We start from the raw sequence: 14,407 nt of genomic DNA, 5'->3' as shown, positions 1-14,407 counted from the left end.
CCTGGTATAGGTGGGTTCAGTTCCTTCAAGGTGGGTGGAACTGAGCCTGATCATCCCAATGGAGGCTGAACTTCACCCAGTTGGGCAGTGAATTCTTTGAAGTCAGTGAAGCCATCCAAGGATGAATTTAGCCTCAGGTGTTTAAACACTTTTTTCGTTCATTTGCTGTTATATTTTCTTTTCCTGCTTACTCCTCTTTTCTGATTATTCTTCTTTTCTCTGTGCTTTTTAAAAAATGTCCCTTCTTCCCTTTTTACATCAATACTTTGTGCGTTGTTTTTTATATAGTCAATGTGACATGGGTAAATTCAGCTAAGTATTAGTTTCCTCAGGAAATAACTGGAATATTACCATTTTCACTTTAAACAGATGCCCAACAAAATAAGGATTTGAATCTGAGCTCCCGATTCAAGAAAAAATCCCGAATTCCACAGAATGAATGAATTCCATAGAATTTTTGCTTGAGTAAGGATTGCAGGTTCCAATCCAGAAATACTGCTGTACATCAGATGTTCTACTATACATCAGCAATTCAGTATGATTTGACTCGTCACAGAAGAGCAGGTGAATTACTCATCACCATACTAGAATGAGAGCAGTCACTCTAAGTAGGATTATCTCAAAAACATATGGAACAACTGTGGGCACTGTGAATGAAAGTGTATGATCTTTGCAATCTTGAACCCTAGGCTAAAACACTATATTAATATTTAAATAAAAAGTATAGATCATATAAGCCAGGACCAAATACAATTTTTAAAACAAATAATAATAATCAAAACTATTCTTTTCAGTTCTCTCTTCAATCAGGTACAAGAAACAAGCTGATCAGAAAACAGTTATTCAGATAAGGCTTAATTCCTGAAGCTCTTACTTAAGTTCAAATTCTCTCTTCAACAATCCTCAAGTGGATTGTAAATCAGAAAAAAAATGTCCTTTGTCCCTACTCATGAGCAATTCTTATTAGCTCTCATGAGCTGGACTTTAATAAGCAGCTCAGGACAAGACTTGAAAAGCCAGACAGCTCCTTCTTTTGTGAAACTAATGAATGACTGTCAATCATGACACTGTCTTTTAAAGAGAGAGCATAGAAATAGGAAACTCCTAATAAGGAAATATGAGCAAAGCTTATAAAACCCCAAACAAACAATTCTTCCTCTCCAGAGTTTCATATATTCACTATTTTTTCTGTTTTCTATCAATATTATGTTAAAAAATTCCTATAAGACAAGACTTGCAGCTACAAAAATAATAATGGTGAGCATAAAAGAAAAAAACTAGGATTTTAAACCATAATTTGAAAAGATACGATCTTCTGGATTTATTAGTACTTTGTAAAGACATTAACATTTTCATACATAATTTATAGAATTAATTCTTTTGTGCACAAAATTGTATTAAATAAATTAACTTAAAATTAGAAGGACTCAAGCATGTCATTTAAGGCAAAAATACCAAGTTTCCGTGAGATAAATGATCAGCCAAGCCCAAGGCCTGTTTGTGTACGGAACCCGTACAGGCAGGGCCAGGGCTCAGTTCTCCCATCGACGCCTCCTGGGCTCAATGGGGGTGCAACCACCTGCTCATGCAGGTGAAGGTGGAAGAGCGGAGTCCAATTAATGATGCTTCGATTATTTGATCTTGTCAAGGAGGGGAGGGGAGTTTTGTCACTGACACACAGCTGCTGCGTGTCCTCTCTCTCGCTCCTTAACTGAGCCTAGGTGCGGGTTTACGCTTAGGTCAGTGGGAGGCTTTGTATGAAAGGCAAGAAAGGCACCGTAAACCATTAGCAAAAAGAAAGAAAAGCCTTAAAAAAAAAAAACCCAAACTTGTAAGTTTTAAAATTTTGGATATGACTTTAAACTTACAGATCTCTCTGGAAAAACTGCAGACATTTAAATAAGTTAACAGTTAAATGAACTGAGATGTGGAAAACCCCTTATTTATCCTCACAAAATTACTGTTGTAATCAGGCTTTAGTATGATCAGACTGCACATAAAAGAAGACAGGAAAGACTGAATGTGGTAAATAATATGGCAAATCAGTAGGTGAGGAAACTGTGCTTCGAGGTATCTTTCAGGATTTAACAGCTGAAGTTTGCTCTGGCATAAGCCATGGAACAGAGTGTACCATCCGTGGACCTCGTATAACAACACAATATATACACTCTACAGTTTGCATGTACTTTCACAGAATAAGGTTATCATGGAACATCCAGGAGTACTTCTGTAAAGGAAACACGGAAGCAGAAATTACAATGGTTTCATAGTAAACAGATCAAGTCCTTCACAATACAATCTACAGCATTTAGCCATGGTTAAGACTGGAGTGACATTTTGGATGTATTAATAAATATGAAGTTCCCAGCAGGTCTGGGCCTTGAGAAAACACTGCCCTGAGTGAGCTGGCATTGGTACCCCCCTGCATTCGGTGTTCCTGCTGCTAGGGGCAAGCTGGGCCCAAATCAGGTTCTCTACATGCCTGTGGTGCAGGGGGTGGGGGTGTAAATCTGGGGGGAGGCAACGCACAGAAACCTCCTTCAACTGGGAAGGGCCAAGGCCTGTTTGGGCTCCGCGAGGGCTCCTCCCGCAGCAAGGCCTGGCTGGGAATGTGCAGATAGGCACTGACAGCACTCCCGCCTCACAGCAGAAGTGAAGCATAGCTTAGGATGAGAAAAAAAACACCAAAACAAAAGAGGATGTATCAAGCAGGAATGCTTGGTCTGATGTAGGCTGTGAAACTGAAAACTTGGGTGTTAGGAGAAAGGAGTCTGAAGGGCCTTTCTTGGAAAGTTCACAAGAAATGACTGCAGTTGGGACACTGTGTTGAGCTAGAAGAGTGTGAACACTTTCCTCTCTCTCCCCCTTTTATTTAAACAACAAACAAAAAATCTCTTGCCTACAGGCTTTTTTTTTCTTGCCTACAGGCTTTTTTTTTTTTCCCCAGTTAGGGTGGTCTTTCCTACTTCTATTTCCATTTCTGATTGCCTACATGGTGCCTTTTTTTTTTTTTGAAATAGCACTCAATATCTCTGACTGACTGGCTGGATTAAAAAAAAAATCTTGCGTTTTTATGCTCCTTCTTTTATTTTCTGGAATCATTTCCCTTCCTGCCCATCTAAATCCATTTTTTCTTCATTGATTGCGTTATCTTTTTCTCTTCCCTGTTCTATCATCTTTAGTTTTACTCTGTATTTCAGTTCCTCATTTTCCCTCCTTTCCCAGCCTTATGAAGTGCCGTCATGGTATCAGGTTGGGACTGTGAGAAAAATTGCCAGAATTTTCACAGAAGGAAGTATTGCTTCAACAATAAAGGCAGCACCTGCTTCCTTCCCTCACCTACTGCTGCCAAACGTTTCAGATTCACAAGATAGCTCCTCAATGAGACTGGAAGAAGGAGAGATTCCCCTGAATTTTTAGTGCAGTCACCCAGGTTATCCATTTCTGAGGCCAGCCCCAATCCTTAAAATACAAACTCTTCATAGCAAAATAATGTTCTCTTTATAAAGAACAATGTGATAGTGGTGTGTCAGGTACTTTTGCCACAACACTAAATCACAAAATATCAGATGGATATTAACGTACTGGTTTTCAGAGTTAAAAATAACTGATTACTGATGAGCTAATGTGTGTATCTTGCAACTGGCAGCCATTTCTAATCCCGTATTACTGGTTTCCTTGGTACCTTGCTAGCAGCTGTAGATATATTTTTTTTTGTTGTAAACATAAACTATCATCTAAATCAGGACATTATATATATTTAATTAGTTCAGAAGCAAAGTGCTTTAAACCTTATGATTTTTACTTCTGCCCTGTAGAAACGGCACTAGGTCTAAATGCTCAAATTTTTGCTTTTTGATACATCCTGCAGCATTAGCTTTGTAGGCAACTCATCATTTAAACCTACTGTACTACATAAAGCTGCCGTACTGTAGGTGTAAATGTGAATGTTTGCCATCACTTAAACATGCATTTTCATGCAACTAAGAGATACGGGCTCATTCAACTGCTTCTCAGATTCATCCTGATTTTTGTGATTTTATCTTATTAAAAAGGCTTTCAAAACAGTTCATGCTATGATATGTATGACTACAGGAATGACCCAGCCAATGAAGAAAGCCCACAAGCTGTTATTTAAGTTTGACGTGGAGCAGATTGAGTGCTTCTGTACCATCCCCTGGCTTGCAAATGCTCTGAGATGATCTTGATATTCCAGTCCTTAGAGAGTCAGCAGAGAGAGTTGTTTCCACTAATGGGCGCGAGATGGCTTCAGTAGTCTCTGTTCCTGCCTCTGTCTCCAACTCTTCATCAGTTATAAATAGTTTTGACTCCCTCCATTTGGAGTATACATCTTGGCTGCCTCTGGAACTGCTGGAGTCACTGCCAGCAACCTGTACATTCAGTTCTTCTGTTGACTGTATAAGGTTTTGTACAGATAAAGATTTTCCTAAATCCATTTGCACCACAGGTTTAACTGAGAGCAAAGGTTCCCCTTCTGTATCCAGACTTTTTCTCCATGTGCGATCCTTTGTCACACTGGGCTGTACAACTTGTCCATTATCCTTTGATGCAACAAGGCAAGCGGTGACATCAGAAATATTCTCCTGTGTGGTTACAGGAATGATATGAACGGGCTCAGGCCTATTGATATGCTTCATTGATGAGAAAGGTGGTATTTGTAATGTTGTTGGAGTTGCTGGCTTAGTTGCCTGGTTTATTTGGTTTGATGTATTATTAACTGTTGCAGGTCCATCATTTGGCACTTGCGTCGCTTGACTATGCATAGCGGGACTAAAAGCATAGTAAGCCTGAGTGCTAAATTCATTTGGTGTCAGTATAAGCTGTAGGCCACGAGGCAGATTGGCACTAGCTGATCTGGGTACACATCCACTCATTTGTGAAGAATTGGACAAGTCTTTGCTGTCTGATGGACTCTGGTAATCAGAAGTCTGCTCACACTCAAAGGCTGGCATTTGAAACGAAGCCAAAGCGAGCGCGGATGCAGATCCTTTCCGCAAAACTTGTTGATAAATATCTAATAGACAGTCCAGTTTTGACTCAATGGATTGTACCTACAGGAGGAGAGGAAAAGGTTAACATTAGTGCCAAATACTAATTGAAAATATTTGGAACCGAAGTAAAGGGAAAATGTGACTGCTGAAGGGAAAAATGGCAGGAGCTTGGTATATGCTATTGACCCTGGAAAAATAATGTCAAAAGCCATCTAGATTTTCCATAAGCAAGCTGATAAAGGGAAAAAAATGCAGTAACATGTGATTTTTCCTTCCTTACTTTTCTATACAGTTAAGGTAATACAATTCATATCAATTTTATTTCAACATGTAAATGAAGCAGATACTATAAAAAAAAATTCTACCTATTCAGTCTTTGAAACTGGCAATAAAATACACAAAAAGCATAAGAAATAGAGCAAGACAAAGCGACATAGATGATCACTCTACCTGTTTCTCCACCTTGACTACACGCCCTAACATACTGAGGTCATCAGTTGTCTCATTCTCTGCAGGATTCTTTTCTCTGTTTCTTTTATCTGCCGTGATTTGTCCTTTCCCAAGAATTTGATCAACACTGTAAGAGAAATCAAAAGCTGCTGTGACTCCTGAAAACAGTGGTGATATGGAAGTGTTCACTATATCCATACATTAAAAATTAAAATCACAGTATTTCAGAAAAGCAATTGAGAAAGAAGACAAACCTGATCTTATTAACTAAGAAAAATAAAAAGAGTGATTTTTTGAGCATCTGAGACTGCTTTTCTTTTCTGTTGGCACCAACTGGGGGCCGGAATTTAGCCATCATCTGGGAAAGCCAGGGCTGGACTTGCTGAGAGGGGGAGGGAGGAGGTGGCTTCTCCAGCAGCCTGATGTTGTGGGGGACCAGAGGTACCAGTGCCATGCTCAGTGCTCCTGTCCTAACAGCAGCATCGAGTCCTGGGAAAGCTGTCAGTCTGGAGCAGGAATGTCAGCTCTGATGCTGGTAATCATACACATGGTGCAATTTTTCTTTTTTTTTAGTTATTATTGCTGGGAATCTATGACATAAATCCCACATAAATACTACATTAGCGGTAGTTCCCCATTTCTTTTATGTGAAAAAGAAAGTCTGACGTGGGAGAAAGGCAGTTCTCAATGTCAACCTCATCCTTTTGGCAACCTCCTGACTAAATTCCTTCTTTATGAATGGACTTCACCTGTAAAGGATTACCTTTTCTGTTTTTCAAACTTCCATTTCAGGGGACAAATTAGATACATGCTTTTTTGTTTGTTTTTACCCACAGTGTAATTTCTGGCACAGCTGTGTTCACAGAAGGAGAGGCTGGGCTGAAGCATGGATGGCAATTTGTACCCAATTATAACACAGAAATGTTAAATGTTACCCATATTCATTATGCAGTGAATGACATAAGATACTTTTGCAGAGCAGAAATTATTCTTTCCTTACCGTGACTGAAGACTCTTAATTCTGCATAACATGTCTAGATGACCTGCTGAATACTGTTCAATGACATCTTTGACATCATATGGACGGAGTGTTTCCTTAAACTTTCTCTTTGCAACATGAAATTTCATAATTCTGTGGGGAAAAACATTTCACAGATTAATTGTCAACAGTTGTGAAACAATACAACATATTCCATTGACAAAATTTGACATCTCATTTTTAAATGTAAAATATTCTCAATACAGCTTGCACAAGGGAACTTTTCCTTTTACAAAATTGTTCCTCAAAGTACAAATGCATTGCAGCTGTCCCTTTGAATTGTTATTTAAGAGAGATCAAGTAACATTGTTTTAGAGCACAGAGCATGTTTAGTTTATCGGTATCCACCTATTTGGCTTTTTTGTGCTAGGTGCCTGATATGAAAGGTACTGAAGTACATGCTTCACTTAAACCTGGGTTTAGTCCTAGTGACTTGAGGGCAATATCCTGTAAGCTACATTTGTGCTTAAGCTACTTCTGTCTTTGTTAGAGGAAAGATTTCTCTAAAAAAATGATTACACAAACATAAACAATAGTATTATTTTTTTTTTCTGGTGCTCATTTTCAGTTTTCTCTCCATTTTGTAAAAAAATGGGGAGAGACGCCAAGGGACCAGGTGTGTTGGTCATTCTGGTCTGTGTTACAGGGCTTACGAGTCTCCATTAGGGCCAAACTTCTGATATTTGCAATCTATTGAAATTAAAAAAGCAGAGACAGTAAATTGGTATCCTATTCCAAATGCCAGTATTTCATGCTAATATATTCCCTCTTTGTTTACTATGATATGTATATAGCAGCTGTAAGACAATGAATTATAATAACCCCCCCGCCATGTCTCTCTCTCTGTGATAAAAATAGATTAGTAGTGTTTCAGTAGAATTTAGGAAAACCATACTTCTTATATGATAATAGGTATGTAGAGTCAGATTAATAGTAGGTAGTGATCCTCAGCTGATTTCTGTGTCATACATAAATGTTCTTCCAAATAATATCGGCCTGTTCCCACAGTGCTTAGGTTGTTGATATTTCCCATTCTGGTAACTTCCAGCTAAAAATGAGATTGCTTGTCACTGGTATAGAGCTTGAACTACGATTCTGATTGTAGAAATTAAAAATGGAAAATACCTATTAGGAGTAGTCCATCACCTTGACAGTTCAGGACTGATCTCCATGCAGTTTTAAACATGTCAGATGATGCACTTTCCTCTTTTCCATCGTCAGCCAGTTCTACAGACTAATCGCTTTCAGCGTCTTTTGTAATCTGAAGGCCTCTGAAGCTGGGATGCAGATTTTTTTTTTCTTTCAGCTGTCAAATGATGCCAAGATGTTCTGTTCATAATAGTCTGACAGCACAATCTCCCGGAATCTAGTTCTTTATTCATGTTACAAAGAATAATGATGTAGCTGACATACAAGAATATAATTCTTTTGTTATTGTTCTCTCTGTTTTGGTATTCGCAATTTTTTACTTCACTCTCTTGATAAAGTAAAAACATGAAACTCTATTAGAAAAGCAGAGCCAGAGGATTAATAGCATAATTGAAGACAACTGAATTTACCATAGCTGGGTGATTTTACAAGGGAAGAGACAGAAGGCTAATTTTTAACAGCCATAGCAGCTTCTTAACCAGTGTGCACAAGTCTTCATTAGTGCCTTGCAGCTTTGTAACAGGTTTTTTGGTTATCAAGGTAGTGTGTTCGTAACGTTCAGAAGTCAAACACAGGACCAAAAGCTGTACGGCTGTATCACTGAGGTGTAACTGTACTATTTCGGGTTTAGTTATTAGCTCATGTGTTGTCATCTTGATTAACTTCAGCACGATTTGGAACAGACCCATATTGCTTACTTCTTTTTGTTTCGAATGTACAAAATTTTACAAAAACCGTGCAAAAAAATGAAGGGTTATAAAAGACTGGCATTTTAAAAGCCTGAAAGTTAATTAAGAAGCAGGAATCCTCAGTGCTTTCAGTGATGGAGCCTAGCAACTGCTTTGCAGTTATTGAGTTCATTTTCCATAGTTATTTACTTCAATTTTAGAAATTCAGTTATCTTTCTGTATCTTGAAATAACTATGTAATTGAACTTGACAGGTTTGAACACCCATCCTGAGAGATTATTACAGCTACACAGAGCATATTCAAAAGTAGTAGCTGAATTGAGAACAAAAAAAGCCCTTGAGCTTCCTTCATTTCTGCTTCTAGAATACAAAGTCGCCTATTCTGGTGTGCTCGTTTGCGATGAAAGCAGAGGGTTTGGTTACGCGGGCACAGGAGGAAAAGGTACCTGTGCAAAAAAGGGAGAACGAGCACAAAGTGGTTCATACCCCAAGTATCTGAAGCTCCAGCCCTTCACACAAACAGGAGGAGCAGAACAAACCAAGTCCCGCTCGGTCTGTCTTTTCCAGCTGTGCCACACGGGGGCAAACAAGACTCACCATAAACTGAACCGAGTCTGATACTGCACTGCCAGCACTGACCGAACGGCATAACTGAATTAAGATTTAACCCAGAAGAACAAAGCCTGTAGCGCCCATGAGTTTTTTTTTAAACATTATTTGTAGTTTTAAATCCCTGTATGCCATGTAGCGAGGTGGCGTTTTAAAACTCAGATCTAATGTGACAGATGATACGCGGTTGTAAATGTACTCAGGTCCCAAATGTGACAATTTTCTGGTGAGAAGTAGCTGTAAAATGTAGTCTATTTCAATGATGCATCCAGAGGAAAGCAGAAAAACAACTCTTGTGCTGAATTAGACCCATATATCAGAGTGCTTTGTCTGCAGTTAATATCTAATCCACAGCCTCTCCTAATCTTTAGATGCCCTGATAATTTGTAGAAAGTTAGAGGTCCAATACCAACTTTTGTCTTATTGACCCCTGGCACCCAAAAGCAGCATCCATTTCATTTATCTATTGTCAAATGCAGGTTCAGCACTGATCTAGAATTACAGTGTTTTCCGAATGTGCAAGTTGCTTATCTCTCCTGATGTTTGTTGCTTTTTATTTTCCATTCATGTTGCCCCTCCCAGTATGAAAAACTATTCTGCTTGTCACTAGTGCACTTTGCTGAGACTGGCACCAAGTCAGAACATCTCTAAACCTCCTTGCAGCCCGGACATACTCATGTTATTTTTTTAAACCTGTGTCTTGTCAGTCTTGTCACTATCTCAGGAAGAAATGGAGCTTCATTCTACCGGCATTCAGGTAAACTCACAGATGGTTCCTGCCTTAAGGATTACAAGACAGGGAGGTTGTCTTGCCCGTGGCTAGGTGAGGTGCCCACAGGTTGTTTGCTCCCTCACCACCTCAGGAAAGCAGGTACACACAGATCTAGTTGTGCTGGTTCCTCCGTCTCTCTACCCTTAGCTTGCCAAATAACCCTTCTTCCTCGGAAACATGGAGAGGCCAACAGACAAAGGTGGTTGAGAGGTCGTTTCACTGTGTGCGGGGTGAGTGGGTCAAAATTCTCTCCTCTCTCGGGTCTCAGCCTGGACTAACCCATCCCCTAGCAGCCAGAGACATCGCTGTCTCCCAAGCACAGTGCTATCATAGCCAAAGGCACATTTCAGAGCCTCGCCTAGGCTCTGAAGACCATCTGGGCAGAAAACATACAATGTGTTAGGATTTAAAAGAAATAGAGGATTCTGAAACACCGCCATTGAACAAATTCATAATGGCTGCTAGAAATACATAAGTGTCTCAGAAACATTTCAAACACTGAGCATAAATGGTAAATTATTTTCCTTCTTTGGCTATTAAATATGTGTGACTATTAACTGTACAGCTTATCAGCTCACGAATTTTCAAATTTCATTATGTTAAGCTACATTTATTATTATTATTTCTCATTAACAACAAATGAAAACATATCTATGCAATCACTAGAGTTAAAGAGAGAAAAGACCTCTTAGGTCAGCAAGTGCATCCTCCTGCCATTGCTGTTATTTCCTATTGCATATTTATTAATGCTTCTCAAATCTAATTTTATATTCCATAAATAGTAAAATAATTCCATCATTTCCGTTGTGGAGAGTATTACAGAATTTACTGTCTCTTGCTATGAAAAATGATCAGAGATATCGCAGCATATGGAAACAAGGTATCCTCATCTTCTTTTTAGTCTCTTTTATATACATTCATCATTGTGAACTAACATAGCTGGAAAATGCAATGTTTTTTTGTTAGTCTCCAGGAAAACTGCAGGATATTAACGGCCTTTGTTCATGACAAGACTAGGACCGGTTGAGCAGCGCCACAAAAACCTGCTGGCACAAAGGCTCAGAGCGCCGCTGGCAAGAACCGCTTTGCGCGCTGCTCTGGTCCCAGGCGGAGGCTGCAGAGGAGCAGGACTCATAGAATCACAGAATGTCCTGAGTTGGAAAGGACCCACAAGGATCATCAAGTCCAACTCGTGTCCCTGCAGCGGACAGCCTCAAAATTCACACCACGTGTGACTCACCCTGGCCTGGCCCCAGGCATGCTGTGGAGCGCACCACGTTTCACCACGCTGCCTGTCTGCTGCCTACTCACCCAACACTGAGCAAATGCTTCAAGGAGCTTTCCCTTGCTTTCTCTACTGCCCCAGTTGATCTTTTCCAACAGAGAGTTTGCAGTAAGAGGGCAGCACAAGAACTGGACCGTGGAGAACTCAGCTTGAGGGGCCGTTACTGGATGGGTCTGCCCAGTGGGTCTTTAGTAGGACTGGCTAAGAGTCCTGCTGTAGGAAAGGGCCAATGTGTTAAAAGATTGAAGTGGTTTTCAGGAAAAGGCCATTTTCTCCATCTCCTGTTTTGACCATTTCAAAATGAAAGTTCGGAGGTGTTGTTTGTTTAAGATCAAAAGTTGTTTTGAAGAATAAGTTAGTCCTGGAAAAAATGTAAGCAAGGTCAAAACTGAAGCAGTACACTCTGAAATTACCAAAATGAAAGCTTATAACTAAACCAGTTTTTGTCTTTTGCTATTTCAAGGCTGCCCAACCTGAGAGTAACCCGCATATTCTAGGCTACTTTCACAGAAAAAAAAAACCCAATTCTTTCTGATTCCAAAACTGTGAGAGGCCCTACCTCTGTAAACCCACAGGCATGAATTAATTTTGCTAATTTCATTTTTTTCTCCAAAACAAAAGGACCATTTGTATCATTGTAAAACAATTTGTACCCAGCTGTAAGCAGGACAAAACAGTTACTGTCCCTTACTGCAGTTTTTCAAGGTGATGTAGCCTGAATAGATTCAACTGTATGTGCTTCCATTTGGGGTCTTTTGCACAGTGTCTCATGAAGCTGTTCAAGTACCTTCTGTCTTCAGCTGCTCCTGTATCTGGCATGAAAGGAAAACCAGCCTCCATCCTCCCCCATTGCCTTTGCAATTAAAAGGCATTGCTAAAAACAAACTTCAAAATGAGGCACAAAGTTTCCATATAGGCAGATGTTATCATCTTGAAATTCTACAGCTACTATATAGTGTCTCAGATCCTTCTTCAGATGTTTGCATAGATCCCAGTGTAGTCAGGTAACAGATACTCTGAATAATAAGAAAGAGGAGTATCAGCTACCTGACAAACTGAATTATCAGTCTCTTGATTTTGAGAGATTAAGGTATAGTGTTTAACAAAAGTCTGAAGATCATTGCATATTACTGCTTTACAGATCTCAAACAAAGGTATGTTTCTGAAGCAAGATGCATGTGCTGCTTCTAACATTTGCAGCGAGAGATGGGAAAGATTTGTGGCTAGCTGATAGCAAGTGGAGATGCAGAATTCTTATTCTCAGCCTCAGTAGTGAAACGAGTTGCTTTTTGTAAGCCAAGTATGCAGAGAAAAAGTTGATGATAATCTAAAAAGTTGACTCGTATCAGTTAAATAGTACATGTCTGAAACAATCAAACTGTTGCATCTTTGCTCTTCTTATTAGAACATTTCTGTGGATGGCACTGGGGAGAAAGTTTGCCAACAAGGTTCTTTGCATCTGGTGACTTTCCATTTGAGCTGATAATTACCAAGTGAACCAAGAAAAGATGCAGATGATGCACTGCACAATCCAGTGGTGCCTTTGAAAACAAGCTCCATGAATTTAGTATTAAAATGTCAAATTGATCTTAAAGTATTAAGAATGAGATGACCATTGGTATCACTTGGCAATGCAGTGACAAGGTGCGCTTGGAGCCAAGTGTCAACCAGTCTATTTAAAATGCAACATCACAGACAAGGATCTTTGGCACCAGAGTCAACAGGCTATGCTGGTTGTTCCTAATTTGAGCATTTTCCATTTGAAGGAATAGGTCTGCCTTGTAGGTTGGTGTCCACTGTGTGGATTTCTTTCACCTACTGAAACACTGCTGGCGAGAGATGGTTCTCATCAGTGACATTTGAGTGGCCAGTTTCAGTAGCTGTGGACACAGACCTGGTATCTGACACATCCTGCGAGGTCATTTCCAGGCAGGCTGGAAAAATGGTTGGAACAGACGTCTGCAAGTGATCTGTCAGGCTGTCTGTGCTAGTAGAAAAGTATTAGAAACAGCCTTACTATCTGTCTTCATTGGCGACCAGGGGGAAAAAGGGGAAGGAAATACAAGTAGCCTGTAGGTTATCACTGCATGAAATTATTTCATAAAGAGCTTGAGCTCTTTCTTCCCGTAGTGCTGAGAGGACTAAGGCAAGAGTCTCCTCGATGGAAAACACCATCTTTCCACAGGGCTTTGCAGACCCCCCCGGGTGGCTGCTGCAAGAGGGGTGCCAGGCAGCGCTGTGGCTGCGCTGCAGAGCCAGCGGGTCACCCCAGCAATAACCACAGGCTTGCTGTCAGCAGAGAGGGAACGCCTGAGCTCTCCTCGCTTGTCGATGTTCTCTTTATGGCGGGGATCTGGCCTGCCAGAATTTGCATTTCGAAATATTCAGGAAGATGAAGAGCCTTGGCAGTCTCAGGAGAACGAATGCTAAGTTTAAGTTTTCAGTACAGGTAATTTTATAAGTTTCAATGCAGTTTGCTACTCTCTTGGAAAAGAAGGAGACTATTAAATTATTTGGGTTATATTTAGTTCAATGGATAGTGGCAGGCAAGGCTTTGCACAAGTGAACAAAAGTAATTTTTCTGCTGTTATCAGAAGAAAGTTGAAATAAAAGTCATATGACAGTCTCAGGAACACGGAAATGCAATAAAACCCTAAAATTTTAAAGGAAGTAACTTTTTCCAGATAAGGTGATATACATTCAGTAAAACTACGTCAAACTGGATTACAGTAATTTGGATCACGGGAAATATAGTGGAAACCAGCATTCATTACTCTTTTCTGAAGCAAATCACATAACAGACATTGAAAAGCTGATTAACAGAACAGATAAAATATTTCAACCTTAAAATACTGATGAAAAGGAAGCATAAGTAAACTATAGTATCATTAGTTATGCTACAAATATAGGAATAGAATAGAATAACCATATAATAAGTTCAACAAATTACCATTTTATTAATTGGCCTGCAGCTAATTAGTATCTTAATTAAAGAAATCTCAAATATTTATTTATTCGGTATTTTTTACTTACCTAATTGCTCTGATGACGGTTTTAAGAGCAGGGGTGAGATCTTCTACTGACACATCACACTGGCACCCTTTATCATCATAAACATCATCTGTTCCAAGACTGGTGTCAGCTGCAACATACAAGAGCAGACTAAACAAGCAGCATTTAAAAATCTCTTCCTAAGTGTTTTCTAACTGCATGCACAGCGGCTCTGGAAAATTAAGGACTATAAATCAAATAAGACAGAGCTTCATCAGTTTACAAACTATATGATGCACTTGTCTGTGTCTATGTTTGTGTCATTAAAGGCCCAGGTAGTCTCCAGTGTAAACAGTAGAAGTTAGAAAGGAAGAAAGCCCTGTTATTTTTCAAACAAATTAATAGTTTAGT

At 39.6% G+C, this 14,407-nt stretch overlaps 1 protein-coding gene across 2 annotated transcripts in view; it reads right to left on the bottom strand.

The window, feature by feature from the left end:
• Nucleotides 1-1,390: 1,390 nt before the first annotated feature.
• KCNQ5 (potassium voltage-gated channel subfamily Q member 5) overlaps nucleotides 1,391-14,407 on the bottom strand; it is a 287,542-nt gene continuing 274,525 nt past the window's right edge. For both annotated transcript variants that reach the window (XM_065630523.1, XM_065630522.1), the window contains 4 exons: nucleotides 14,039-14,147; nucleotides 6,463-6,594; nucleotides 5,463-5,589; nucleotides 1,391-5,072 (listed from right to left, as the gene is read on the bottom strand). In XM_065630523.1, coding sequence (XP_065486595.1) covers nucleotides 4,131-5,072; nucleotides 5,463-5,589; nucleotides 6,463-6,594; nucleotides 14,039-14,147 — 1,310 coding nt within the window. In that variant the 3' untranslated portion in view covers nucleotides 1,391-4,130. The remainder of the gene's footprint in view (nucleotides 5,073-5,462; nucleotides 5,590-6,462; nucleotides 6,595-14,038; nucleotides 14,148-14,407) is intronic.

Source organism: Caloenas nicobarica, chromosome 3 (genome assembly GCF_036013445.1).
Source record: "Caloenas nicobarica isolate bCalNic1 chromosome 3, bCalNic1.hap1, whole genome shotgun sequence".
NCBI lineage: Eukaryota > Metazoa > Chordata > Aves > Columbiformes > Columbidae > Caloenas > Caloenas nicobarica.
The sequence above is the reverse complement of the archived record's forward strand: the minus strand, read 5'-3'. Positions and strand labels throughout refer to the sequence as shown.